This window comes from Kryptolebias marmoratus, linkage group LG24 (genome assembly GCF_001649575.2).
Source record: "Kryptolebias marmoratus isolate JLee-2015 linkage group LG24, ASM164957v2, whole genome shotgun sequence".
In the NCBI taxonomy this organism is placed as follows: Eukaryota; Metazoa; Chordata; class Actinopteri; order Cyprinodontiformes; family Rivulidae; genus Kryptolebias; species Kryptolebias marmoratus.
In genome coordinates this window covers 10,429,926-10,456,980 of record NC_051453.1, presented here as the reverse complement: position 1 = coordinate 10,456,980, position 27,055 = coordinate 10,429,926, and the positions used below count along the sequence as shown (strand labels likewise).

At 38.8% G+C, this 27,055-nt stretch overlaps 1 protein-coding gene across 1 annotated transcript in view; it reads left to right on the top strand.

Moving 5' to 3' along the window:
• fbn2b (fibrillin 2b) overlaps positions 1–27,055 on the top strand; it is a 60,256-nt gene that overhangs the window by 8,866 nt on the left and 24,335 nt on the right. Inside the window, exons 3-10 of the mRNA XM_017406984.3 lie at positions 139–221; positions 383–481; positions 6,259–6,354; positions 6,989–7,084; positions 14,379–14,576; positions 17,769–17,894; positions 23,032–23,157; positions 26,383–26,535. Coding sequence (XP_017262473.1) covers positions 139–221; positions 383–481; positions 6,259–6,354; positions 6,989–7,084; positions 14,379–14,576; positions 17,769–17,894; positions 23,032–23,157; positions 26,383–26,535 — 977 coding nt within the window. The remainder of the gene's footprint in view (positions 1–138; positions 222–382; positions 482–6,258; positions 6,355–6,988; positions 7,085–14,378; positions 14,577–17,768; positions 17,895–23,031; positions 23,158–26,382; positions 26,536–27,055) is intronic.

Genomic DNA, 27,055 nt, shown 5'->3' with positions numbered 1-27,055 from the left:
GTGGCAGTGCAGAGCTTGATTAGCTCAGAAAACAACTAATAACTGTGTATATTTGTTTAGGTTTTTTTTACTGAAATATGTTTGGGATGGACCGGATGAATAGTAAGCTTGTTTGCTCTTTCTTTTTGTGTCCAACAGACCCAATGTGTGCGGCTCTCGCTTCCATTCATACTGCTGCCCAGGCTGGAAGACTCTGTCTGGGGGGAACCAGTGTATTGTTCGTAAGTTTTTCCCACTTTAAATCCTCTTTGATCAAACTGCTTGAATCTAAGTGGAGAGGAGACCAAAATGGAACAGGATGACTCTGATTATGTCATTATGTATGGCTGAAAACATAAAGCAACCATTTAAATTCCCTCTCATGTTCCCTTTTCTTCTCCAGCAATCTGCAGGAATTCATGTGGCGATGGCTTCTGCTCCAGACCCAACATGTGCACCTGTTCGAATGGCCATCTCTCTCCCAGCTGTGGAGCAGGAGCAGGTGAGTTCTGCCTCTCACCACAAATGACACACAGCTTCTTTAACGAATCATTTCTAATTAATAATTATACTAACAATTTACTACACCAGACAGAGTCAAATCAATGACCTACACATATCAACCTGGATATTTCCAACTTTGTCTGCAACTTTTGCTTTTAAATTCAGATTATTGTAAGTATTTCCAAGGTGGATATTTTGAAAAACTGCTTTTCATGTGCTTATTAGCCCATTATTGCTTTGTGCACAAAAGCTTGTGCTGAGAAAGTTAAAGATTGAGAGAAAATAATGGCATTGAAAAATAAAAAGCTACAGCTGTATTGGAAGAACCTTTAATCAATCTCAGAATGCTTTTTCTTTGTATTTTCATAACCTTTTTGAAAAAGCTATTGCATGCAGACACAGTGCAGAAAACCCACAATACATAAACACACTATATACAAACAAAATCCAGCAACAATTTTTAGATGTGAGCTTATAAGAAGCTTAGGTCCCATTCAATTGTTTTTGGTTCTACATAAATTATTATAGGAGTCTATAGTCTTGTATTCAGTGTAATAATAATGAATAGAGTCACAGGTCTGAACCATAGACTTTAGGTCACAGGGTTTGTCAGGATTAAAGTTGAAAATCTGGCTCCCACAGCTCAGTCTGCTGGGTTTAGTTACAGACCACTCAGGATGTGTGTTTGGACTGAAGTGAAATGTTTCATACGGGCTGTGTGTGTGAAATCAGGTTGGGCTTTATGAGATTATTACAGTGTGTGCAGTGTTTCAGTGTAAACTGTTACATGTCGGACATAGTGAAGACAACCTCTGCGGGAGCAAGCACATTGTGCGTCTGAATGTGTGTTCAGCTTTGCTGCTTTAGTCGTTCAGCGTCAGTTCATCAGTCACGCCTGGCCCCCATCAGACCCCTTACTCATGCTCGCATTCCACCGAGCCCACAAAGGCACACATTTTCACCTACAGTGATTTGTACACACAGATGGACATACGTATAGACACTCATGCTCAAATTTAAACAGACGCATAGAGAGAAAAATTTTTGGCTGCGACCCAGATGTGGAAAATAGGATTCGCTCCAGACATAAGGAGGGACGGCCCTTAGAGGAATGGTATGGAAGGAAGGTTGGGATAGAGAGAAACTCCTAGATATCCTCCAGAACCAGGGTTATGGCTAAAGCTGTGAATTCATGACCTTCACAGGCGACCAGCAACAGAAAGTGAAGTGATAAATTACTGCGACAGCTTAGCAGAGCTGGACTGAACTTATCAGACTGTAGTCTTCTGCTCAGCACAGTTTAATGATGGCTTTCCACTGCAGGCACTACAGGCACAAAAATGGCAGAAAGAAGAGAAAAATGAGATCATTTGCAACAATATCCAACACACATCCGTGGATGAAACGTTGCATTATTCTGTCTGTTATCCCTTCTGTAAAGGCAGCCTTGTTGCTCCTCTTCCCTCATTGTTTCTCCTCATAAACAACAACCAGCAACTTTGAGCTGACACTACTGTAACTCTGACAAACATGTCTGAGAATCGGATGCTTTTTTTCCTAGCACTTATTTCCACAAGTTTGTTCTGTTTTTCCTCTAAATGTTTGCATACAAATTCCTTTAAATGTGGGTAAACTGTGTTAGTCGGTAAAAGCCTCACAATCCTTTAGTAAAGCAGACCTCAAACGTAAACAAAGTCACACAGCAAGAAAAAGTACTTTTAAATGGAAATGCATCATTGTGAGACTGCATTTCTGCACTGTACAGCATCCAGATCAGCGAACTGTGCTCTTGCTTTGACATCTTTAACTTTTTAAGATTCTGGAGGCATGCAGAGACCGTGCCTGGTATGCCAACACATTACTATAACCAACTATCATGATCTCCAGCTTCATGCAGCATTTGTTAACATTATTACCTGTAACTTCTTTCCGTTGTGCTGGGTTGCAGAAGTTTCAGTAAATCACCCGGTGCCTTCTGTAGTCAGTTGTAACCTCACCTCCAGCTTCAGCTTTGGTACAGCAGTCTGATGATACAAAACCATCAGAACAGGTAGATTCTTGTGTAGGTTGCTTACATAGATTTCCTTTGAAGTTAAAGTGTTGAACTAAAAGAAAACACACACAAACTGCCTCTTTACCTCTGCTTAATTTGAAATTCTTCTTTTTTCACTTGTGCAAATATTATGCTCAAAAATTTTTTTTATAACATTATTATTCTCAGACACTTTAGATCACAACAAGAGACACTCTCACTCTAACTTTTGTCCTCGGCGGTACCAACTCCAATTAGGACAAAGTCCATGATTTAATAGAGTAATTCAGTGCAGCCAGAAACAAATTGCAGCTGAATGTAGATCCATTTTCCAAACACCAATTTAATTATCTTTAATTACACAGCCTAATTCTGGCACCCTGGTTTGCTGGTTTAAAGATGGCATATTTATGTCTCCTGCCTTGTGCTTGTGGAAGGAAGAGATTAAATACATTAACAACACATTTGATGCTATTTTACACAGTCAGCTTGTCAGGGAATGATTTGTCCTCATAGATTATCAGCAGTTTTTTTTTAAAAAAGGTCGTTCCTGTATTTATTTTTTTTACAAAACAAACAAGCTTCTGGAGAAGATTTTGGGAAATGAACATACATTAAAAAAAAAACCTTTTATTGTCAAGTCAAGGCAGCTTTGTGAGCAAATGAGTCCTATTGCCTGAATAATCTGTAAATCCATGTCACTTCCAAGACAAGAAAAGTTCAAACTGTGAGCCATTTATCTAATAAACACATTTAGGACAGAGCAGCTGTGCTGAGGATCGTGTAGGGTTGTCCTTATAACCTTGTCTCCCCATAACCATAATTACAAAATCATTATGAGGGATGTTCTCATCTTAATGCTGAGAAACAGCTGTCTTCAGACTGACAGGCTTCCTAGAAACAGCAGTGAGTCTTGAGAAAGCAGAATGGGGGTCTTTCTAATTACAAGCCATCCCACTTCAGCATACTCTGTCCTGACCACAAGGTAATTCTGTCTTTTAGGTATGTGGTTAGCAAACAATTTTAGTGAACATTGCTTTCATTCACCCAGAAAATTGATATGTGTTTGGTACAGAGTTAACTCCACTGAAAACAAAGTGATAGACTGAGTTTCCTTGAATGGAAAGACCTCTTTGCACTTGGAAGTCAGCTCGCTTTAAGCAGCATGCATGTGTACTATATCGTTCATTTTCGCTAAAAATGTGGCTGAATTGTCACAGGTTCTGGGGGGTGTACGCAAATCAAGACAGAACACAACTATAGAGCTCCTCAGTTTTTCATCAGGCGCACATTGTACCTTACAAACACATGCACACACGAGCCAGGACTTCCTGTGTTTCTTAGCCTCCCTCGTAAAAACCAACCAAACAAAAAGCACCCAGATGTGAGTAGCTCAACACCAACACTAGCAGAACACAGAAGCGGATTGTATCCTATACTGCTGCACAAAACTCCTTCCGCTCAATGTCTGGAAGATATATAAATGCTAATCTTCAACATTGTTGCTGAAGACATGCAGCTTTCCAAGCGCTTTCTTTGTCACTTTCTCTTTCTTTCCCAAATGTTACAAAGAAAACACATGACGTTGAGAAGCTCTGCATGTGTCTTACAAGCTTTCCAGTCACTTATCTCATCAGTCTCTGTTTCTGGGTTCAGAGAGTTTACTTAAGCGCACAGAGAGACTCTCACTGAAACATCTATTGCCCCTAAAGTATTTCCCCATACGTCTTTGACCTATTTAAGAGTACATTTTTGTGGGGAGGAAAGTGGATTCAAATTGCCGTCTGCTTTGGGGAAGTCTTAACTGCAGCACACTGGAACGGTTTTCTTCATGGTTTGTTCCACAGCAGGGAAAACTCTGTGCAGTCATTATTCATGTTTCACACCACAGCTCCTATTTCTGGCCATAAGTGAAGAGAGAGAGAGCGTCACAGTGTGTTTAAGAATGAGATGGAGGTTGAAACCTGAGAACAAAGCCCATCTCTTGCTCAGAGTAAACAAGGAGAAGGCTGAGAAAGGGAGAGAAATCACACTAGTACACTGACCTGTAAACACAGGCTTCCCCAGAGTCCCAAACTATTTGCTTTAATTTATCATCGTATATTGCGAGACAGAAACGGTTCCTGCCAAATCTGTGCATGGGGACTGCCAAGTGTTTCACATGAGAAAGTTTGCTGGAACTCTTAAATGCATTGAAGAATGTACGTGGAACTAATTAAAGCTGTGACGGCCGTCTTAGTGAGTTACACCTCTGCCCCACATTTACCGAAACTGCACAGGATCCACGTCCAAAATTCATGCTGTTATGATTTGACTCACGTAACAAAAGTCACTTCAGTTTAAGCTTCCAGTAAGGCAAGCGTGGGTGATCACGATGAAAAGCTACCTAAGAGTATAGTCACTCACTGTGACTCATATTTAGTGTGTTTGGTTACAATCAAAGTAAGGGGGTGGATTACAGTGGCTCAAATTCCTGCTGTTGGCAAGTTCTGAATCTCCATAAAAGTCATATTAGACAAACTTTGAAGAAGCTAAGTCCTTTCTCCTTTGCTGCGCAGCTCGGCATGCCAGAAATGTTCGAAAGAGAGAGAAAAAAAGACACAAATAGGCAGATGGTTGGAGAGAGGGAAGAGGGAAGACAGAAAAAGAGGAAATTAATGTTAAACTTGTGGCTAAGTTTGAAACAGGAGTGCAGGAAAGCCACAGAGGATATAAGTGGCAGAAGAACGAAAAGTAAAAGCCAATGGAGGCTAAAGGACAACAAAAAAATTCCTTTTGAGCCACTACAGAACAAAAAGAAGATGCTTCGAGCTGCACCAAAGTAGTTTTGTAGAAGCAAGCCTGTTTAAATAAACTTATATACTGTACATACATGCTTATACACCATTTTGAAATAAAATTTGTATAGCACGTGAAAGCAAAACAAGCATGAAACAAGGATAAAAATTATAATAGGCTTGTGCAACTCTTACTACAGTACCAAGAGACATGATGCAAAACCCATTAATCCATTGGAGACATTATTTAAAACTTCTGGTTGAAGTGGAGACAAATAAAAGTTTAAATGATTCAGTTTTCATTTGGGAACCTGATGCCTCAAGAGCTCAAACTCCAAATTAAGGATGCATGACGAGTCTGAGGAAACTTTCTACCTCTGTTTGAGTACGGACCGCTCAGTTTTCAGTCCTCCCCATTATCTTTAAGGCAGATTGTACCAGCAGCTTAGATTTTGAGACATCGTTGCACCATGTGGACATCCCGTATCTTATGATGCCCTCCAGCAAAGCCTGAATGTGTAATGAGATCTGCTCTTACATGTGTGAGGTCATCAGCTTGACCCTCATAGCTTTTTAAATAAGTCTCAGGATGGTCTTACTTTAAATTAAACAACCACTTGTGATCTTCTCCCTAGCAGTTCTTCCCTGTTTAACTTTTTTTGTTTAATTTTTGTAGATTATTATGTTTTAATTTTGCCATTCCTTTTGTCACCTTTTTATATTTCTCTTTGTTCCCTCACCCACATTTCTTTAGCTTTCAGCAAATTCCTAAGTGATCAGAATGTAGAATAAATCTAACTCAAAATGTCTGTTCTGCTTCATTTTGTTACCTTTTATGCTTTTGGATATTGTTTGTCAAGGAAAATACTATCTAATCCACTTATAATCCAGTGTAAATGGATTGGATTTACTTGGACTCAGTTTTCTTTTCAACCATATTTTATGGTTTGTTTTTTTTTCTTACAGTTCAGTCCTGTAATATCAGGTGTATGAATGGAGGCAGCTGCCAGGAGGACACCTGCATGTGTTCAAAGGGATACACAGGCAGTCACTGTGGACAACGTGAGTACAGCCTGCTGCAGAGTGCAGACCCAAATGTAAATGTGCATGAGGATTACACAAGTCTGCACAATGTCTGACATCTGAGAAACCTGGATCTTAAAGCTTTACACAAAAAGAATAACTTGGGCTGAGAACATTTGAAGACTAACCAGCTTTTTGTAAGTTTTATTTTATTTTATTTTTACTTCATGTCGGAAAGTTAAAAAAAGAAGATTATTCTTGCCAAATTTTCAATCAGTGGGAACCTTGTGTCTTTATTTGCATAGAAAAAGTCAAAAGGTCAAAAAAAGCTGAAAATAGGAACTCGGCCAGAACTTTTTTCTCTTTTTGGAAAAAGATTTGTGTGCGTGAAACATTTTTTCTTGTGATTCTTTTCTCAGACAAATGTTCTGACAACGTTATTGTTGTTTATTTTTAAGAAATCATTTGGGCCCAGATTTAGCAAACGGCAGAAATTATATATATGTAATTGAAGTAACTGGTTTATTAATAAGAAGGTGAAATGACTTGAAGACATTGGTTACACGATTTAAAATATGATTTCAAGCTTTTTTAAACACTGGGACAGTGAGATAGAGAAAACCATGAAACTGAAGCGGTACAGTAACTCGTCTTTACTCCATGTCTCTGATAGCTGTGTGTGAAAATGGCTGCCAGAACGGCGGGCGCTGCATCGGGCCCAACAGATGTGCCTGTGTCTACGGTTTCACTGGGCCACAATGCGAGAGAGGTAAGAGCTCATCCTCAGTCTAATGATTAGACTGTGTTTTATGTGTTTTTATAACTTTGTAGTATAAATAAGTCAGAGGCCCCTACTACTCCTACTGTAGTTCCTGCTTCGGACTGTGGGAAAACCAAAGAGAACTAAAATAATCTACAAGCATGTTGGCGTTTTCATATTTTAACCCAGCTGTAAAACCCTTTTTAATGCCATTGTAAATGTCTTTGGTTCATTATTATTCAGGTAAAGTAAAAGATGAATCTGAGTGGCTCTGTTTGTCTTGCAGGTTTTTTTTAGTAATAAAAAAAGGGACAAATATAACTCATATTACAAACTGATCTGTTTCACACTTTCTGTTTCTAATTTAATCTAGTAGACAAAGCACAGTTAAAGAACTTATTAATGTAATTTTTATAGTAAAAGAATAAAACTGAATTTACTTGAAAATACAATGTGGTAATGTATAACTTATATGCCAAATGACTATTTCTATCCTGTGATTATGATTTTTTGCAACCGTTAGTAAAATGTTATAAAACCTGAGTAATAGTAAAGACAAAAATGGTAAAAATAGGATATTTTCTTAAAGTTAAACCCTACTGTAAAACTAAAATTGTGATTTTTCTGCATTGCAGTGAACTTAGTATCTGGAAAGAATACAGACGCTGTCAGGTTATCAGTTCAGTAAATTTGGACAAACATGTTGTTAATGTTAACATTATAATTCAGTGTTTTTGATGGAATTTCTGCTTTTGTCTGGGTAGAAATAATTCTTTCAGATAAGGTAAAAACAAATAATCTTCTAAAAAAAGGACCTGAAGTAGCAGACCTTAACCATGTCCAGTATTTCGTAAAGAAACTCCCAGAAAGCTTTAAAGTTGTTCCTATCAGTCCAGATGCCCTCTTAATTTAACACTTTGGATGACTTCAGACAGATGGTGGGAGTTTATCTTTGGTGTTTTGAACCATGGCCTGTGATATGTGTATGGTGGGAAAATACTGGTCAGGTGTTGGAAGTAGATTGTGCATTCGAAGATATGTCTTAGTTATCATCATTACTCTTACCTTACACTGGCTATATACTTGCACTTCCCACCACTCTGCTTTATCCTGTACCTCACTGGCACGCACTGTAAGCCTGTAATTGTACTCAATTCATCTAAGCCTTTCTTCCGCATTCCCCCTTTCCTCAGTACAGATGTGCATGCAGCATGTCTGTGTAAAAATAGCCACAAGCACTCTTCTTCTCACACACAATAATTTTCTCTTCTGCTCTGTTTTGTCTTGTTTCATCTCTACAAATTTATCTTCAGGTCCCACTTCATCCATTATTTCTATCCTCCTTCTCATTCTCCATCATTTTCAGAACTCTTGGGTTGAGTTTTCTTGGAAAACCAAAACTTTAAGCTCCATTGCATTCCTAATAGATCGCCCAAAACATCTGGCAATAAATATCTCCCTCCACCCCTCTCCCCATCACACAACATTGTGACAGAGCAGACAAACTAGAGTTTCTTTGTGGACTTGTCGTGGACATTCCCTGATGAGGAGTGGAGCAAGGTAGAGAAGCAGAAACAGGGGGAGGAGGGTGAAAATGAAAGTTGATTTCCCAGCTGTGTACACAAAACCAGACAGAGGGAACCAGAAACTCTGCCCATATTGGAGAAGCAGGACGACCAAAGAACTTTTAATTGCTCATCAGGGAAATGCTCATAAATCTCTGTTTGTGTGTGTTTGTTTCTTGTGCCAGATATCCTTCAGAGAAAATAGGTAATTGGCTAAATTTGTAAAATTAATACAAAGATTTACAGGGAATCATATTAGTAACAGACATATAGTTTATTCCTTGCCAGGATGGGATGTAAATTGAAGGCTAGACATGAGCAGTCAGACTTTTGTGTATTTATTACAGTAACTTAGCCAAACAAGTCACAGAGTACACACAAAACTTTTTATCGAGGTGCATTTGTGATTGTGAAATTATTTTCTAAAGCCCTGAGGCTGCCCTGAAAAGACTTTAGCAACCCTGGCGTATCCTTTGGTGCTCTTACTGTATGTTGTGGTTTTAGAGTTTGTCTAACTGAGGCCATGAGTCATTAGATTTACTGCGTGATTCAGCGAGGAGACGTGCTGATGAGCTGTGATTATGAAGCCAGTGAAAGTCAACCAGCGAGCTGGAAATGGGTGTGGATGAAATCATGGGAAGCCTCTGCGTGTGGGGAAAGTGCGTGCATGTGCAGCTATGTGTAAGCCACCCACTTGTGAGGGTTTAGCGTGAAATATATTTGGAGTTAAATCTTTCATTAAAGAATTTTAAAAAATCCAACCATCTCTACAGTTTCTCCATTGGCTCTATGTGTCTGTCACTGTTTTGTTTTAGTTTATATGTTTGCATGCATAAAAAGCAAGGGAAACTTCTGTTTGACCATCTTAGCAAAGTTTCAGCCTAAAATGTCAAAGCCAAAACTGAACTGATGTAATTTTAACATATTTTTTCTGAACTACAAAGATTTACTAGTAAAACCCATCATGTTGTTGAGATAACCTTTAAATACATTATACAAACATCATTTTAATTTAATATAATGGATAAATTTCATCAAAATCTGTGGTCCCTTTGGCTTCCATCCAGCTGCATCATCTAGGTAAAAAATATGACATTTTCTGCCTCTTTTTATTCCCATTAAAAAAACAAATAACCTAGCTTGCAGTTTGCATTTTCTTACCACATTAGATACATCTGCAGTATTGTCTTTCCTTGTGCAATACAGTCTCTGAACAATATCTGTCCAGTCAAGATATTCGCTGTCCACAGAGACAAAATTTGGACAGCAGAAATCAGTTCATCATGTTCATTTCGAGGTGGCGTAATTGTTGGAAGTTGTGCTATTTCTGCTGTCTCTCTTGAGTCTGGATAAAAAAGAATAGCTGGACAGGACTGTGACACCGTTGAATGGGTGGGTGGGGCTTTAGTGCAAATATAGGTCGCTTTGTGGAAAATATCTCCAGTTTGAGTCAGCCACATCGAAGCCTGGCTAAATTTGATCTACAATGAGTCTGCTTTGTCTTTTAGTGGTGACCCCATGTGCGGAGGCACGTAACACACTCTAAAGAAAAAAAAAGTGATTGTGAACTGAGTGTTCAAAGAAACAAAAGCGGAGTTCTTTAAAATCCTGCAACACCGTGGCGTAATGTATTTGTGAAAGTGTGTCCCTTTGGGTTCCACTAACAAAATAAACTATGATCTATTTACTGTATGATTTATCTATGTAGGAATATACAGTGTTAAAGGAATCTCTGTGTTCAAAAAGTAAAATTAAGAATTTCAAATTTCTTAGAGGGACTTAATTTGAATGCTCTCATAAACAAAACATTTAAAACTTGTTCATCTGTACCTAAACCAAATTTGGAGGTTCTGCTTTATTTAGATACAGATTAGAACAGCATTAGAGGAGGGTGATGAAAGCTTTCAGCTAACTGAATGGAAAATAGGCTGATTAACGTTTTTCTTTAGCTGAGAAAGGAAAACAAAGACCTCGTCATTTGGGGAGTATGTAAAACGTCCCCCGAGTGGCTGTTGTTGACGAAGACTGGAGCCCGTTTGGCCTGGCCGCCCGACGGTATCTGCACTCGGTTTGGTCTGCTTTATTGTTCCACTGCAGGAGAGTGTTGGGAAAAGTTTCCCAAAACAGACTAAAATAGCTGTAGATGTCAGGATAGATTTAATAGCACAATGGGAGAAGTGTAGAAACAATGAGAGAGGAAGTGCAGCGCTACAACCTGATGCCACATAACTGTTACTCCATGTTCCAATAAGAAAATGTTCACTTTAAGTTTTGTTAAGTTATCAAGCACCAGCTAACAGGAGGTTTCCAGATCTACAACCTTTGTGGGATTTCTCCCACAGTTTTGCCCTCTGTAACTGTGTGTTTGTGTTTGCGCAGCGTAAAGCATTTAGTCACATTTGACTGATCGCTTTTGGAGAGGAATACAGCAGCAGACTCTTTAAGGAGCGATTACAGCTAAAGGAAAAGAGTGATCTCAAGCCTGCTGATAATGACCCTGATAAAGACTAACAGGGACCGCCACGGTCGGCTAGGATGGAGATAAACATCCTAGACATCCACACACACACACAAAACATGCTTAACATTAACGCAAACACAGGATAATTAGAAAATGTCTCCACAGGTGGGTAGCGGTGTGACATTTAGGTTTAGAGCTAATCCTCCAGCTGTAAAAAGTCTGGAGAGGACATCCGGTGTAAAACACATGCTTGTTTAAACACTTTCACACCCAGAGTCTTTACACATGTTCTTTTTTTAAATTCATTTAACCTTTTGAACTCTTGTCAGAAGAAAGTATCTATAAATGATAGTGAGATCCTCTTTTTTGCCCTGACTTTCCCCTTTGGGAGTTTGATAAATAATTGAGCCACTATTATTGAGTCTGAATGAGATGCTTTTTCTTCTACTCTTGTGCTATTTCTCTTCCAACTTTTTCCTCCCAGTGCTCAGGTCAATGTCAGTCTCATTTGTATGATCCCATAGCAAGGGTTGATGGGAAAAATGTTCCAGACAGGATCAAATATTTTATGTCTGCTTTTGCAGCATGTTATCCTCCCTTTATTTAAACATCTACAGAGGAAGAAAGAAAAACGTTTGATGAGCAATTACATGTTTTCTCAAGATTACTTCCCGGTGTTGTTTATTTATATGTTTTTTGAAAGTGCTCACAGTCATTAAAAAAAAGTATTGTAAAGTACAAAGTTTGAAAAAGCTCCATTAAGTTTAACTCAAAATGGGCATTAATGGATAATGACTTATTCATAGATCCAGAATAAAACAGGAGAGGGACTCGTGAGAGCAAGAAGTGAATAATAATGGATTTATAAAAAAGGAGTTAAGAGAAAATTGGAGAATGGTTTGATCTGTTCAGCAATCTGAACTTTAATTTGACTAAATTGCTTCCAAATGTCATCTAGACGGAGTCGGGATGACATGTTAGGGTTACATCAGTTTTCTCTGTTTTACTTTGGGAGACTACGTGACAGACAACCATATATATATATATATATATGATGTCAACATAGCTGAACCTGGCTGCTGACATGATAGCCACCAAGCTATTTTTTGCCATCTATATGGCACTGTTGTCCTGATACTCACTACCTTAAAAAATGAGCTTCACTTTGTTGTTGAAACTCCCAAATGGCTCTCTAAATGAAGAGCTATTTGAGAGCCGAAAGAGTCAGATCTTCTTGGTGAGCTGAGCCAAATATTGATGGGACGAATATCTCTGAACTGATTCTTAAAGAGTCATTCAGGAGCTAAAAGAGTCACCTCAGAGCAGGCTCTTCACCAACAGTACTCCACGAAGAGCCATTTGACAGCAGAAGGAACAGGATCGTCTTGGTAAACTGAGCCAAATGAACAGGATCCCATAAAAGGGCTGTAAGTCCCATCACGACTCCAAGCTCAACAAAACATGGTGCCAGCAAAAACCAAAATGTAAAGAGCCATGGGGCAGATGTCATCAGCCGATGAAGACGCTGAGAACTCACCAGCTGCTCCCAATCAAGCTTATTGGTCCAGCACACAAAGACCTGCTACACAGGAACGCGCCATCACAAATTGTATGCAAGAAGAGCCAAGTAGTTTGTCAGAGATGGTATAAAGAAGGTATTATTGGTTTTGATGGGCAGCAAATCTTACTTTTGGAGGTCAGAAAGGTTTAAATTTTAAAAAAAGGAAAAAATCAGCATATATTTATTTAATTTCGAGCAATTTTCAAGATAAAAAAATGGAAATATATACAAATATATACATATATTATTTTACATATATTTTTTACATCTCCAATTTTCACTTTTGACTTCTGAGCAAAGTTTTCATCCATGCGCATGGTGTGAAAATGTGTGAAATTGTGAAAATATTAAGAATATAAGCTTTTATGTTATTTCTGGTCTTTATATTAGATTATTAATTAAAGGCATGTATTAGTGTGTGCTACATGGTGCCAGTCAGGTCAAAAGAGGACATGAGATCAAAGAGTAGAGGGTCAGAACGTAGACAGGAAGACTTAAAGCGGGCAAAGACAAATGGAGACAGATGAATGAGAAGGAGAACCAGGCTCAGCCCTGATCTGCATTCTGCATGCTCACTTTGACCTACTTTCAACTCTAATCCTCTTCTTTCTCTCTGCCTTTCCTGCTCTTTGCCCTGTGACCCTCTTTCATACACGCCGGGAACTAATAAGTCTAGTGAACAACTCCCAACAGGCACGACCACAGAACCCTGTCATCCCATCTCACTCCGTCCTTCAGAGCTGAGCGAGCTTTCACTGCCTTGGCTAGCCAACCATGCAGTTTGCCTTTCATCTGCACTGTGAAAATCTAACTATCTACTTTTTTCAAATGAAGGCTATATTAAAGTTTGGCGCCACTGCAAGGAATTTAATAAGAGCCTTTCCCACAAAGGAAGCCATCATTAAGCTGAATGACATAGAAAGAGAGAATATGTTACTTCTGAAATCATTTCAGCATGAGGTAGTTGTCTGATTTGTGTATTGTTCTTAACAAGTAAGCAGCATGGAGGCAAAATGATCACTGAAGCTAAGCACACTTTGTTCTCACAATGTGCTTTCATGCTGTTTGTGTTGCAATACGTGTGAATGACTGTGTGCATTCACCCTCACTGCTTTCACCCAAAGAAAGGAAGCTGAATTTTACACATCTGTTGGACATCTGCTGGATATTTCTGCTACTTCTTTAACCCAAGATCTGAAAAGCAATGTATGGTATCTTTGTGATAGGTTGTGTTAGAAGGTTTAAAATACTTTTATTTGTAACTTGTGATTGTTTGCTAAACTAAGGTCCAAAAAACTACCATCAATTAGCCTACAAACCTGAACATGCTTCAAAGATTAAATACTTACAAGTACTTTAAATCTTGCCAGTTTGCCTCTGAAAGAAACAATGTTTTACAGTTTTAAATGAGCAGGTTTAATAAGATGATGCCTGAAATCATGTGTTAGGCATTGTCTAAAATGTGGCTTTTAGCTCTTATTGTTCCAGTAAATCTCACCACTTCTAAGTGTTTTTCTTACTGAACCACGTACAGAAAGAACGAAAGAAAAAGCAGGCAAAAATTTGCCTCATACATCAAGAAGAAAATTCTTACTCATGTACTTAATCTGGTTTTGTTTATTGCCGCACCAGATGTGTACGAGGAAATGAATCAGCGCTCTATCATTTATTTAATCAACCAACTAACCGAGAATCCATGTCCTTCTTTGACCACAGACTACAGGACTGGACCATGTTTCACCCAGGTGAACAACCAGATGTGTCAGGGCCAGCTCAGCGGAATCGTCTGCACCAAAACTCTGTGCTGTGCTACGATTGGCCGAGCGTGGGGCCACCCCTGCGAGCAGTGCCCCGCCCAGCCGCACCCCTGCAGGCGAGGCTTCATCCCCAACATCCGCACCGGAGCATGTCAAGGTCAGACCTCACTCTTTCACTTTAAGAGCACGGCTCAATGTATATTTTAAAAATGTATATATCTTTTCGGTGGTGAAATACACACACACACACAACTCCACACAACCATTACTTTATCCATCATCATTTCAGCTAAACTTCCTGCAACATATCTGCAAACTAGTATTAACAACAATGATGGTGCTCAACAAGTCAAATACTAACTTCTTTTTAAGATCTTATCTTGAAGAGAAAACTGTCAACACTGCCACAAGCATGTCCTCAAACTTAATAGTTTATTAATACTCTTAGTAAACTAAATATAGTGCATAAAACACATCCTGTTGTCTAATAACATAAAGAACTCACTGAAACAGAAACCTTTTCCTGTTGTTAAATGGGCTCTTTCCTCCTTTTACAGCTCAAATTTATTTTTACTAGACTGCTGGGAGTCGTAGTTGGGCAATAAAAAGGTTCTGTAAAAAAACAGTGACATCACATTATTTCTGTTGTCCTGAGGTTTGGCTTGAAGACCCTGAAGTGTAAACAGAAAAACCATAATTACAGAGTAAGAATGGCATGTACCAAACATGGAGGGTCTTCTGAACAAAAAAAAAAAAGAAGTGAATTCCTAGTATGTTTTGGAGCTGGAGTCAGTTAAGGACATCCTTGTCTCAGCTGCTTTTCGATATGTTTTTAAGCTGTTCTTCCAAGTCATCTTCCCCTATGAAAGTGTAATTTTAAACATAACACTATACACACATTATTCATTTCCTGCCCTTCAACAAACATAGTGCAGACACAACATGATTAAAGAGCAGTGACTCACTGCATGTCCTCCAGTTATCCATGGCCAGATTAAGCAATAAACTCAGATCAATATGTGACACATGTGGAGGTCATGTCCCTTGTAAAATTACCCCCTCAGCTTCTTTATTGGCTCCATCCAGTTCTTTTTACATAAACACCAAGCATTATCACGAAAAAGGATGTGAAAAGGATGCCACACCTTTTTCATATCAGTACTTAGAACATCTGGCTTTAATGTTTTATATTTTAGCATTAAAATAAGCTTTTATATGCAATGTAAAGTTACACATATTTATATATTTTTTTACACCTAACATTGTACAATTTATTGGAAAAATCCTGAAGCTCAAGAAGATTGAATATAATAGTTAATAGCTCATCGTTTTTTTCTTTTATAGATGGTCAAGACCATATTTGTGTATCTACTTGTTTAGTAGTGCTGTAACAAAATAACCCTGAAGAGGCAGGAGATTGTAGGATCAAACAACTATAAATGGAGTTAAGAATCCAGGCGGGGAAAGAATATGTCTACTGAATACAAAAATCCTTCATAAATCCAAACTACATAACTTGAGCCTGGCCGAAGAGGAGGAGCGGGGAAGAAAGGCAGACAGACTGACAAAGGGAGGAGACCATATGAGGCGAGCTAACGAGACACAGGTGAAAACAATGAGGACAATCAAGAGCAGACCAGCAGCCAAAGTGAAACAAGAAATAATGAAGATTTTCCAAAATAAAACAAGAGCTAAGGACTGCAAACCTAACTAACAAGAAACAGGAGCCTAATTGAATCCTAGTTCCTCCCAAAAAGACAATAATTCAAGAAATCATAACCTACTGACTACGACATGTATTATTGTTTTTATTGTGTAACAAGTTTTTATTAAAAACTAGAACACTGAGCTCTTAAACTGTCATGTCTATCATAATGTTTGAAAATATGTGTCAAGTCTAGACTACCCCTGAGTAGAAATGGAGCAATTTGAATCTGAATTTAACTAGAAGCTGGAAGATCCTTCATAAATAGGTCCTGCTTAATCAGTACTCATGCATCAAAGTCAAAAACTGATCTGCATGCAGAGTACCGTGCAAAATATTTAAACCACACCCAGATTTTCATTTTTTGTTTCCAATGAGCCAAACTGACTTACAACCATTTAAAGTTTTCCAGGCTTTCTGACAGCTTTTCAGTTTTTGTTTAGATTTTAATTGCTTTCTCACTGGTTTTCTATCCGGTCCTTGTGCCCGACCATGACAGCACATTGTGCAGTCTTTCGTTAAAAATGAGGAGTGTTTTATAGAGTTTAGTGGTTTTATAACCAAACAAACAAAAAAACTCCTGGAAATAGTTTGAAAAACGAATGAAAAAAGCAGCCAAAATCCAAAGAAAACCTGAAGAACATTTTACCACTTAAAAAGATTGTGAGAAAGTCTGGCTGTTTGGAAGCAAAGTATAAAGAAAGGAGGGATGACCCCAGACTTCTGCACAGTACTGTGGCTCTACCTCTGCTTTTTTCATTGAAGCAGCCAGGTTGCTCATATGTTAAGAGGTATGCCAGAGTAATACAATAACTCAGCACTATGAGACTCACAAAACTCCTTTCAGACGGTTGTTTTTTCACAATTTGTGCTTTCTTCTCTCTCTGAATATAAGTTTTTGTGTGTTTCCTCATTTTTCCAAGTTTCCACTCACATGCTTTCACACACATGCACACACTCAAGGCACCCAATTGCCAGAGAGCCAAGAGCAATGTCTGTCTGGCAGCAGTACAAAGCACACATGACCGTGAATCCAAATGTAAGGATTCCAGTCTCCACGTCAAGATGTCGGCCAGAAGTCCCTTTTTTCTCCTTCAGCATTATTGCTTTACCTACAGAGCTTCTTTAACTTTAGTCGGCACGTAAAGCTGTTACAATCAACAGCAAATGTATAATTTAGATGATTAGAAACAGGCTGGCTTTTTTTTTTTACATCCATTGTGTGTTGTTTCGGAAAGCATAGCTGTAAGCTGAAAATGCTTGGATCCTGATCAGGGACTGATGCTGATGTGAATGTAAACCTTGTTTGTGTGATCAGAGGGGTCTGCAGTTTTCACAAGAAATCCCCAATACTGGTAATAGTGACTCACACTGAATTCTAGGAAAAACATACATTTAAAAAGTCATTTCCTGTTTCAACAAGAGCTGAAGTCAGTCTTTTAAAGTCTTAGACATTACAGCCCGAGCCATGTTACTGCACACTGAAATAAGGCTAGGAAAATGAAAAACGGTGTTTAGAAGGAAGAAAATGGGCCAGAAACAACCAGCTTAAGTCTTTCTAAACCACTGTTAACACATATATACTTGCCTACTTTTGCCTCGTCTCAGTCATCGTCACATCGTTTGTTCCCCTCCTTTTCTTAGACGTGGATGAGTGCCAGGCGGTACCAGGTCTGTGTTCTGGAGGAAACTGTATCAACACTGTTGGATCCTACGAGTGTAAATGTCCAGCCGGACACCGTCAGAGTGAAACCAGCCACAAATGTGAAGGTGAGTCATGTCGGAGCTGGACTCAGGTGTGACATAAAGTAATGTTTGGGGAATAACAAGGAAATTAATAATGATGAGAAAAGGTTTATCAGTATGATACACTATGCAATTATTGAACATTAAACAAAAGTCAAATTACTATTATTTTACACCACAAACAAATGTCAAAACAACTAAATCATTTCCATTACTGGATATAGTAACTGTCTCTCATGTTCTTGTTAAAAAAAACCTCATTGTTACAAAGAATTACTGTCTTTAATTATTTCACTTAAAACATTAAACATAACCAAAAACTATAAAACACAATAAAAAGAATGCATGTTAGGTTTGACTGGCTGCCAAAAAACCCTTAAATAACTTAGAAAAACGGGCTCATTTTTTCATTATACTGTATTTAAGCTTGACACTAATGAAATAATTAAAATAACGAGTACCAGACGATGAATAGAAATGTATTTATCGGTTTTATACTCATGGTACGAAAACACCACGTTAAAATCTGTTGAACTTTAACTGAATTTTGTTGAGTAAACGGTGAGACCTCCACAGACTTTCTCTTCATGACGAATGTGGCTTTTCTGGGATCAGTCTGACAAATCTCTGCAGGCGTTTAAAATTTAACAATGTGTTAGGAATTAAAGTAGTCCTGATGTGCACGTAGGCGAGCGCGTGCACACACAAACGGCAACGTATGCGCACGCTACAGAGCGGATTCACGTTACAGTGTGTTGATTGGCTGGAATTTAAACAACACTGAAGCTAAACAGCCTGACAGTTAACCGGTCGGGGGCCGTATCTGTTGGACCGAGGCCGATATGTTCTGTCTTCTGGGAGGATTACAAAAAGCTCTTAAACTTTTTCAGCCAGATGACTTTTATTCCACTGAGCAAAACATGGCCTGCGCTGTATCAGTGTATCAGTGAATGAATTATTATCTAAATTTGACTTTTATTAGCTTGTAGTGGGGCTGTTTATGTTTGCTGGAAACCAGTGTTTCCACATGTAGATTCATGGGAGGCACTTAACATGACAAACCAAGAGCTGATTTATGTTTCAGTGAAAAGGCAGGAACTGGGAGGATGACTTCTTTAAATTCACCAGAATCTTAGTTTCTGTTGTGGCTTCAGAGGAAATGTCACCTTGGGTAAAGAGAGCTTGAAGGTTTCCGGAGATGCTGAGCGAGGCTCACTGAGATTCAGCGTGGATGCTGAAGCTGATTCAACTTGGGGAGAGAGAAAGATCTGAGCCGGTGCTCCGCACAGCACGATCTGAAACAAAAGAACAACACAAATGTGCTGATATGCTTTCCCCTCTAGTTTCTGAATCTTTAGAGTTCAACCAGCTTATGAAAAACAACAAATGATGAGTAAGTTAAAAAACAAAATGAGATACTGACAATTACTTAAGAACGAAAAGGTTTGCAACACGACTTAAACACCTAAGGGACATTTTTAATTATAAACAAAAGGAAATATGTTGATTTTAAACTGAAGAGACAGAACATTGGAAAGATTTGATGTTTGTGAAAAATGTGACAAAGATGCCAATAGAAGTTACAACTTTACTGCTAAAGATTAAAAATATTATTAACATGAAATCACCAGGAACTCATTTTTATTGCACTGGGACCATATTCTAAAACCACTACCAAACTGGAAGTCTAAAAGTAAAAGTAATTAGATGTACAGAGACCATTTTTAGAGGAGTATTTTTTCTTTAGCTCTGTTTTATGAATCATTCGTCCATAAAACACTCCTAAACTCAATGGCTGAACCAGTTAATAACCTCTTTTAAATGGGATTTCTTTAAGCTTTCTGTTACAGGCAGCTTCTCACAAAGAAAAAATAAAAGACTGAAAATATTATTCTAGCACCAACAAGGGGACACCCAGCTGGTATAGCACATAGCCTCATGCAGAAATAACCACATAAGATGTTTGATCCCTACTAAAGTCTTCTTAAGATCATAAAATATGACTTTGACCTTAATGGATGAGACTATGGTGGTTGCCTTGGTAATATGTCAAAAGAAAAAAGAAAAGATCACATCTAAAGTTACAAAAACAGCTGGTTTTATTAAGAGTTGCATGTTTTTTCTTAATCAGTTGCTGGTTGTAATTCCCTGAAGGAAGCGATGACCTATTCAGTTGTTTCTGAGAGGAGGTCTGTCTCAAATGAACTGGTGCCAGTTTACAGTCAGAGCTGGAAATTTTACAAGACCAAATCTGCAGCATTCGAACAGGTCATTATTCATGACACTGCTCTTTCACAAGCATCCAAATGCTCCACCGGTTGTCTGGCCAGCAAAGAGCTCAATAATGATTGATAATTGGACCAGACTGCTTTTTTTTCTTTCTTGACTTAAACCTAATTGATAAACTGTGGGCCCTTTTCAAATGTCAGATTTACAGTGAGGGAAGACAAAACACCTCTCAGAACAACATATGGAGGCAGTTTCTTTATGCTTTAGTGGAAGTTGAGCTTGAACAAATAAAGAAACAGACTCTCTGGATGGAGGGCTCATGGCTGGAACTGAAAAGGGCTGTTATATTTAACATATGTGTAAAACTAAAGCTGATGATTTTAATGCCATTTAGGTTACTTATTAGTTATATTCTTAATTAAAATTAAAATTGAACAAGTGAATTTTGTCATTAAGTTGGCTGACAACACATCACATCATTGTGATAAAAGAAAAACTTAGTTTGACTAAGAGATTTGTATTTGTTCAACAAAAACATTAATCTGGAGGAATAAAATCCACTTCGTGGCACACAAGTTTAAGTTTCCACAAATTCTCCCACATTGACCTTTATTATTCTTGAAAGTTCCTCAATTCCCATCAGACTATTTAGATATTCACAATTATTTGATTTTGTTCATTTTTAGAAAAGGTGTTCTTTATTTTTTTGTTTTTAGTGGAAAAGTGAAGCGATTCAATAAGCTGTTTGTTCAGCTAGCCGGTGCGAGTGAGGGGGAAATAAAGAGTTAAGTGTTTTGAAAGGCTGTTAAAAACAAAAGCCCTTTTGTGAGATGTTTCTTAGGTCACGGATCTGCAGGAAACCCGTGTTTAGTGAAATCACACAAACAATCACTCCGGGTCCTTTGGGGAAAGCTTTCACTGAAACGCCTGCCAACTGTAGGTAATGCACAAAACAGCCTCACAGAAAGCCTTACCGGTGAAATTGCTGAGGTTTTGGAGTAGTTAAGATAAAGTGCGGTTAAGATTTCGATGGTGTTGGATCGTTTTGGACCCAACAACGCACTTGGTTTTATTGCCCAGACTGCGTTTAACAGGCTCTCCTTTTTTTCTGCTTCTTCATCCATTTTCTTCCATAAATATGGTCCCTTTTCTCAAAACCAGCTGTTAATGCTGAAGAAACACTTTAAGCATCTGTGGGACTTTCACCTGGACCTCCCGGCAGCTCAGAAACGTCTCATGTACACATGATGCAAACACGCAGATACTGACAGTTTCATTTGGCTGTTTTATTTCAGCTTCATTGTCGATGAAATAGTGGAAAAGATGTGCACAAGAGAGGTCTTTTTACATACTGATGATTGCCGTTTCGAAACACATGGCAGCTCGTTGGAGACGTTTATCCAGGTGACACACATTTCCCTCAGCACACACAGGCAGTCCCTGAGCGCAGCCGTTTTGTGGAGTAATGTCTGGCACGCTGACGCTGCTGCTGACACGAGGTTTATTTGGCTGCGCTTTTCAGCCGAACCTGCCACCGGTGCCAGACATGAGTCAGCAGGGAACGAGCGGCCTCCTGGCTTCTTGCGCTGGGCGTTGCCAAACTTTAAGATGCAGAGACAAACCAGCTCAGTGGACACAGATACAAGTTGACATGCTCTCTAAGAGGCCAATTCTTCCAAAGTTTGAACACGCATAATACCCTCTGCAACACCTCTGCCTCACAGTGGCTCAAAATTACACACGACTAAGCGTGACACATCGTAAAACCTCATTACTTTCTGGAAACTTTTCCTCATCGTGGGGCCACGAAGCCCCCCTCACACAATAATAGAACTTGATCCTGTCATTAAACACAGACAGGAGCCAAGCTAAGCACTATGTACTCTAAGACAACTGAAACAATACTCAGATCCATCCTATGAATGTTTACTTCACATCAGTACAACCTTAAATCTCTTCTCATTTCAATTTGTAGATTATAAATATACTGTTTTTACTCCATGTTTGTCAAATCTGTTATTTTTACACCCAAATGGTTACTTTTGACTTCAAGTTACTTATTCCGCCTTACTCTGTAAACAGATTTATGGTAAAATTAGAACCCTGAGGGGTTTTGGTATTACTAAGTGTTGACATGACAAGAAGTAGTTCTCCCTTTCACTTCAAAAACTTCTTTGACCTCTTGAGGCATGAATAAAGAGCATGAGTGGATGTCCTGGAGTGTTTGGTACTGGGGTGTGAGCAATAGATGTTTTAGAGTTAGTGGTTTTTGGGGGTTGGGTTTGCTTCTCTTAGTCAGATTGAAACCCAGTGAACATCTCTGACTCCTCGTTGTGGTTTTTTTCTGACTGATAAGTAGTGTTTATAAGACTTGCAGGATGGAAGATGAATAGGGTTGGGCTGTAGTTACCCTGATCTTTTCTTCTTTTGTCAATGACTCTGTTAGTCTTTGGTTTGTTTGTTTACAAAAATGTACAAAAGCATACACACGGTTTTGCAGAATGTGTTAAATTAGTGGAAACGTCAGGCATAATTTAAAGTAAAAACACAATATATGTTTGGTTCAGATCTAAATTACACTAATTTAAGCTGCAAAACAAAACATTTTCTGCTGTATGATTATTTTATTTTATTTTACCATAAACAAAGTTAACCTGCTCTGTGATGTGGCGTTGCTCCCATCACTCACTTCTAAAGCTGTTCCTATCATTTACGTGTTTTCCTGACGAGTTTTAGCCAAAACAGAACAAAGCAGAAGTGACATCATTCCCCTTCAGCAAGCTGCGGATTTATTCAATTTACTTAAAAGCTTTGTAATAATCTCATGCTACTGTGCCTTTCTAAACAAAGAAACTTCAACCATATGAAGACCAACAGATGCGACTTACGATGGGATGAAGTCAGGTGTTTACGATGTGACTCTGTGTTTTAGATATTGATGAATGCAGCACCATTCCTGGCGTGTGTGATGGAGGAGAATGCACCAACACCGCTGGTAGCTACGTCTGCACCTGTCCGCGAGGCTACATCACCACCACAGACGGATCCAGATGTGTGGGTGAGTCACCCAGAAACAAACATTTTTGCTCTCGGCTGTGCATTTCTTCAGCTAAGAGCTTCACATCTGGCTGGTGAATTTGCCTTTATCCCTGCTTCCTGTGAGTAGAGTTCTGATGAGTGAAGCTGGCCTGCAGACCTGTGGTCACCATGTGCAAACACACTTGCACGCACTGTTTGGCCTTGACAGCATTAATCTACTCCAACGTTAGCGCTCCTCTGACTCACACACAGCACATACCTCACTGACATGTCCAATGAAACACTGCCAGGTGTTAATGTATTCCTGCAGTGCTCCCCCAACATGGCAGCTAAGTGAAACAGAGCCAGGTGTTATTTTATTTTACTATATTCCCCCAAAAAATGGACAGTTCAGTGTCGGCCTCTTTTTACCCTTTCAGATTTATGGGAGACAAATAGACTGTCCTCCAATAAAAGACTCAGCAGTCAGGACTGCTGTAATTGAAGAGACATGTTTGTTTTCTCCTCAAGTCTGAGATTCCACTACATTTTCAAGAGGCATTTTATCACATCTTTTTTGGTCTTTATGGAAAATAACTGGGTTTTGTTTTGGAAAAAGTGAACCAGGATTTTAGTTGAATTTATCAAATTTGCCCAGATTCCCGGTGCCCACATGTGAAACATGAGAGATGATCTCACTGGTTGTGTATGAGGCTGTCAGTGCTAAATTGATCACTTGCAAGCATCTGGTGAGCTAAAAAAACAAACAAACAGAAAACAAAAAAGAAAGAAAAAACTATAATGTTAAAGTGAATGTCTGTTTAAAAAAACTTTAATATTTAATAACATCTTTTTGGTGGGATTTAGTTCGGGGTTTACGTTTTATGGCCTGTTAGATTGTTTTAAAAGGCTTTCATTACCAGATTCAGAGTGTAAGGGGTTGGGAACTAGATGCTGTTAAAAACTTCTGTAAAATGATGTGTAATGATGATACAAAAACTGTAAATTGATGTAATGGAAGAAAAAACAACCAGCGTTTGGATTTGGGGTGAAGGAGTGACAGTAGACATTAGCTGTGACTTATTTTTCAACATGATGGTGAAGACAAAGATAAACTTGGATATGCTGAGTGCTTCTTTTGCTCATTTGTGTGTGGAGAACATAAAAAAAGCAAAAATAAATAAATAAAAGTAAAAAAGCATCACTCAAATCCGACCCCTCCAGAGTTCATATTTTCTTGTTTTCTCTTAGGTAGTATATCTTTTTATTCTTTTTCTGTCTTTCTCATCCAAGCTTTCTTCTATGAAAGCTATAGATCATTCCTTCACTAACATTTCAATCATTTACAGTAAAAAAGCTCTTGATGTTTACAGCAAATCTGTACACATTTCCATCTCTTTGTCTTTTTCTTTTCGATTTTTTCTCCAAACTTGAGACTTTTTTTTTTCTTGTGAAGATTTTGTGTTTGCCTTTAAGTCCACAAATCCACGGACTTTTTCACGTTTTTATTGGTGGGTGGTTAAACACAGTGGGTAGGGTGGTCATCCGCCAATCAGTGGGTCGGGGATTTGATACCCAGCCCTGCAACGTGCCAAAGTGTTCTCAGGCAAGACGCTGTAACCCCTCTGCCCGCTTAGCTTACAGGTGTATGAGTGAGAATATAAAATAAGTGCTGTATATAGTATGTAAATGAAAGCATTATATGAACTGTTGTTGTTCAACCAACTAAAGGAAAACCGATATCAGACACAGTCCTGTTATGAGCTTCATTTTTCAAAAGCCTGTACCAGATCATGCGCAATCTGCCTCTTTGATTCTTCCAATCCGATGTGTGACAAACACTCAAACCAGGATTTAAAAAGAGAGACTAAATAAACCTGTTTGCTTATTGGTAAATGTCACTTTGGTTCCCAGTCTTCCATGAGATCTTTGTTGTTTTCAGAACAAAGTGAAGAAACGAGACGGATTTCTGGCTCTGTTTTGTGTTTTCAAAGCAGGAAGTTTGTTCTGGTCTTGAGGGTTTACTGTGTCCTGTGTTTTGTGGCATGAACGGTTCTGTGGTGAAGTAATGTTTGTGTGTATGTGTGTGTTGGGGGGAGGGGGACTGACAGTAATCAGAGCCTCTGTGACATGGTGGAAACATAAAGAAAGACCTGTCCAGTCAGTCAGTCTGAACAAACACCTCATCCGATGAAAGCGTGTGTATCTGTGCAGTTCTAGCGAACAAACTGCAGTCTGGATCTAATTTATGTCTTCGTCATCTTCAACAGCAACTCCCCTCCTCCCCCTCGTATGTTCCCTCTATCTTCCACCGTGCCTACAGCTTCGTCATTCCTATGGGACATTTTGTGGTTTGTGTACATGCTGGTGGACATGTATGGGATCGTATATGTTGGTGTGCTGCACAGCACAGCCCCTCGTGTTCAATCTAATTGGCAGGAATTGGCCCACATGGAACTGATTAATTCCAGACTGCTGGCTCATTAGTGACTTAATCGGCCCGGGCCCCTCCCACCACCCGCTTCACTTTTCTTTTCTCTGTTCTCTGTTTTCTGGAGGGGCTCTTCAAATTTCCTCACTCACTTTCTAAAATCATACTCACAGGTTCACTGCTGCTCAAACGGCCTTGTAATTTCTCCATCTCCTTTCACTTCTTACACAGTTGTGAACACCATCTCCCTCTAATGTCCTACTGACCCTGACCTGCAAAACTTTAACAAATACGACTCCTTATTTTGGGGTTGGGGGTCCTTCTGATGCTGGTATGTAGGTGAGGTAACACCCCTCCTGCTGCAGGTCCATACAGAGGCTTACTCTTTATGCACCAAGAAGAGGGAAGGCCAGACATTTGACTTTCTGATTCTTAAAGTCTCAGCCAGCAATATTGAGGGTTTTTCATTAGCAAAAATTTGGTACAATATTCAAAAACCATTTCATCACTCAAAATCATGTGAAAATATTCCTTTAAAAAGAACAAAAAACTAATTTACTTAAAAAGCCTACTGCATTTACCTTTCTAAAACAGAACATTACTTATAAAGTTGTGGTCACCTAAACTAAATAAACTTTATTCTTTAAATTTCATAGAGAAGTTTTGCTACAAACTACAAAACACTTGATCAGCAATGTTTTAAAAACGTTACTTTACAACATCACAGATATAAAAAATATTCCCTTCTTTTTATTCAGAATTAAAACCAATTTTATGTTGTTTTCTTGACTTTTGATTTAATTGTATTAATTTGTCTCTTTTGTCTGCTCTCAGATCAGCGCGTGGGCACCTGTTTCTCTGCTCTCGCTAATGGCCGCTGCGCAGCAGAGCTGAACGGCCAGTACAACAAAATGCAGTGTTGTTGTGAAACGGGACGCTGCTGGGCTTTGGGCCAGATCCCCGAGATGTGTCCTGTCAGAGGTTCAGGTGAGCTCGCATGATAACCAGGACAGAAAACATTTATATAAATGTACATTTTCAATCCGTCTAAACTGATTCTCAGTGAAGGGAAGGCATGAAATAAACCAGAAATTGAAAACAAAAAACAAAAAAAAAACTACAACTTTGCAACTCTGGAGCAAGACCATCAACTCAAGCTGAAGAGCATTAATTCACGATCAAAGTCTAACCAAAAAATGTTGGAAAACATCCAGTTACCCATCATCTCTTCATTTAGGCTGTAATTTCAGAGCAGTGCGTGAGTCTGTGTTATCCACTGCTGATCAGTTACAGAAAAGCCTCTTTCAGCGCTCAACTAAGATGAGCACCAGTGTTTTCAGTGACTGTTACCGTCAAAACTAAATAGACAACAGGCTTAACATATTTTTGATGTAAACCATATAGGGTTGTGTTTATATACATCCAAACATTCACATACAGGAATAATGCTGCAGACACACTGTATGACAAACATCCAAGCAGCTCTGAATGTTTTATTCATTTGATT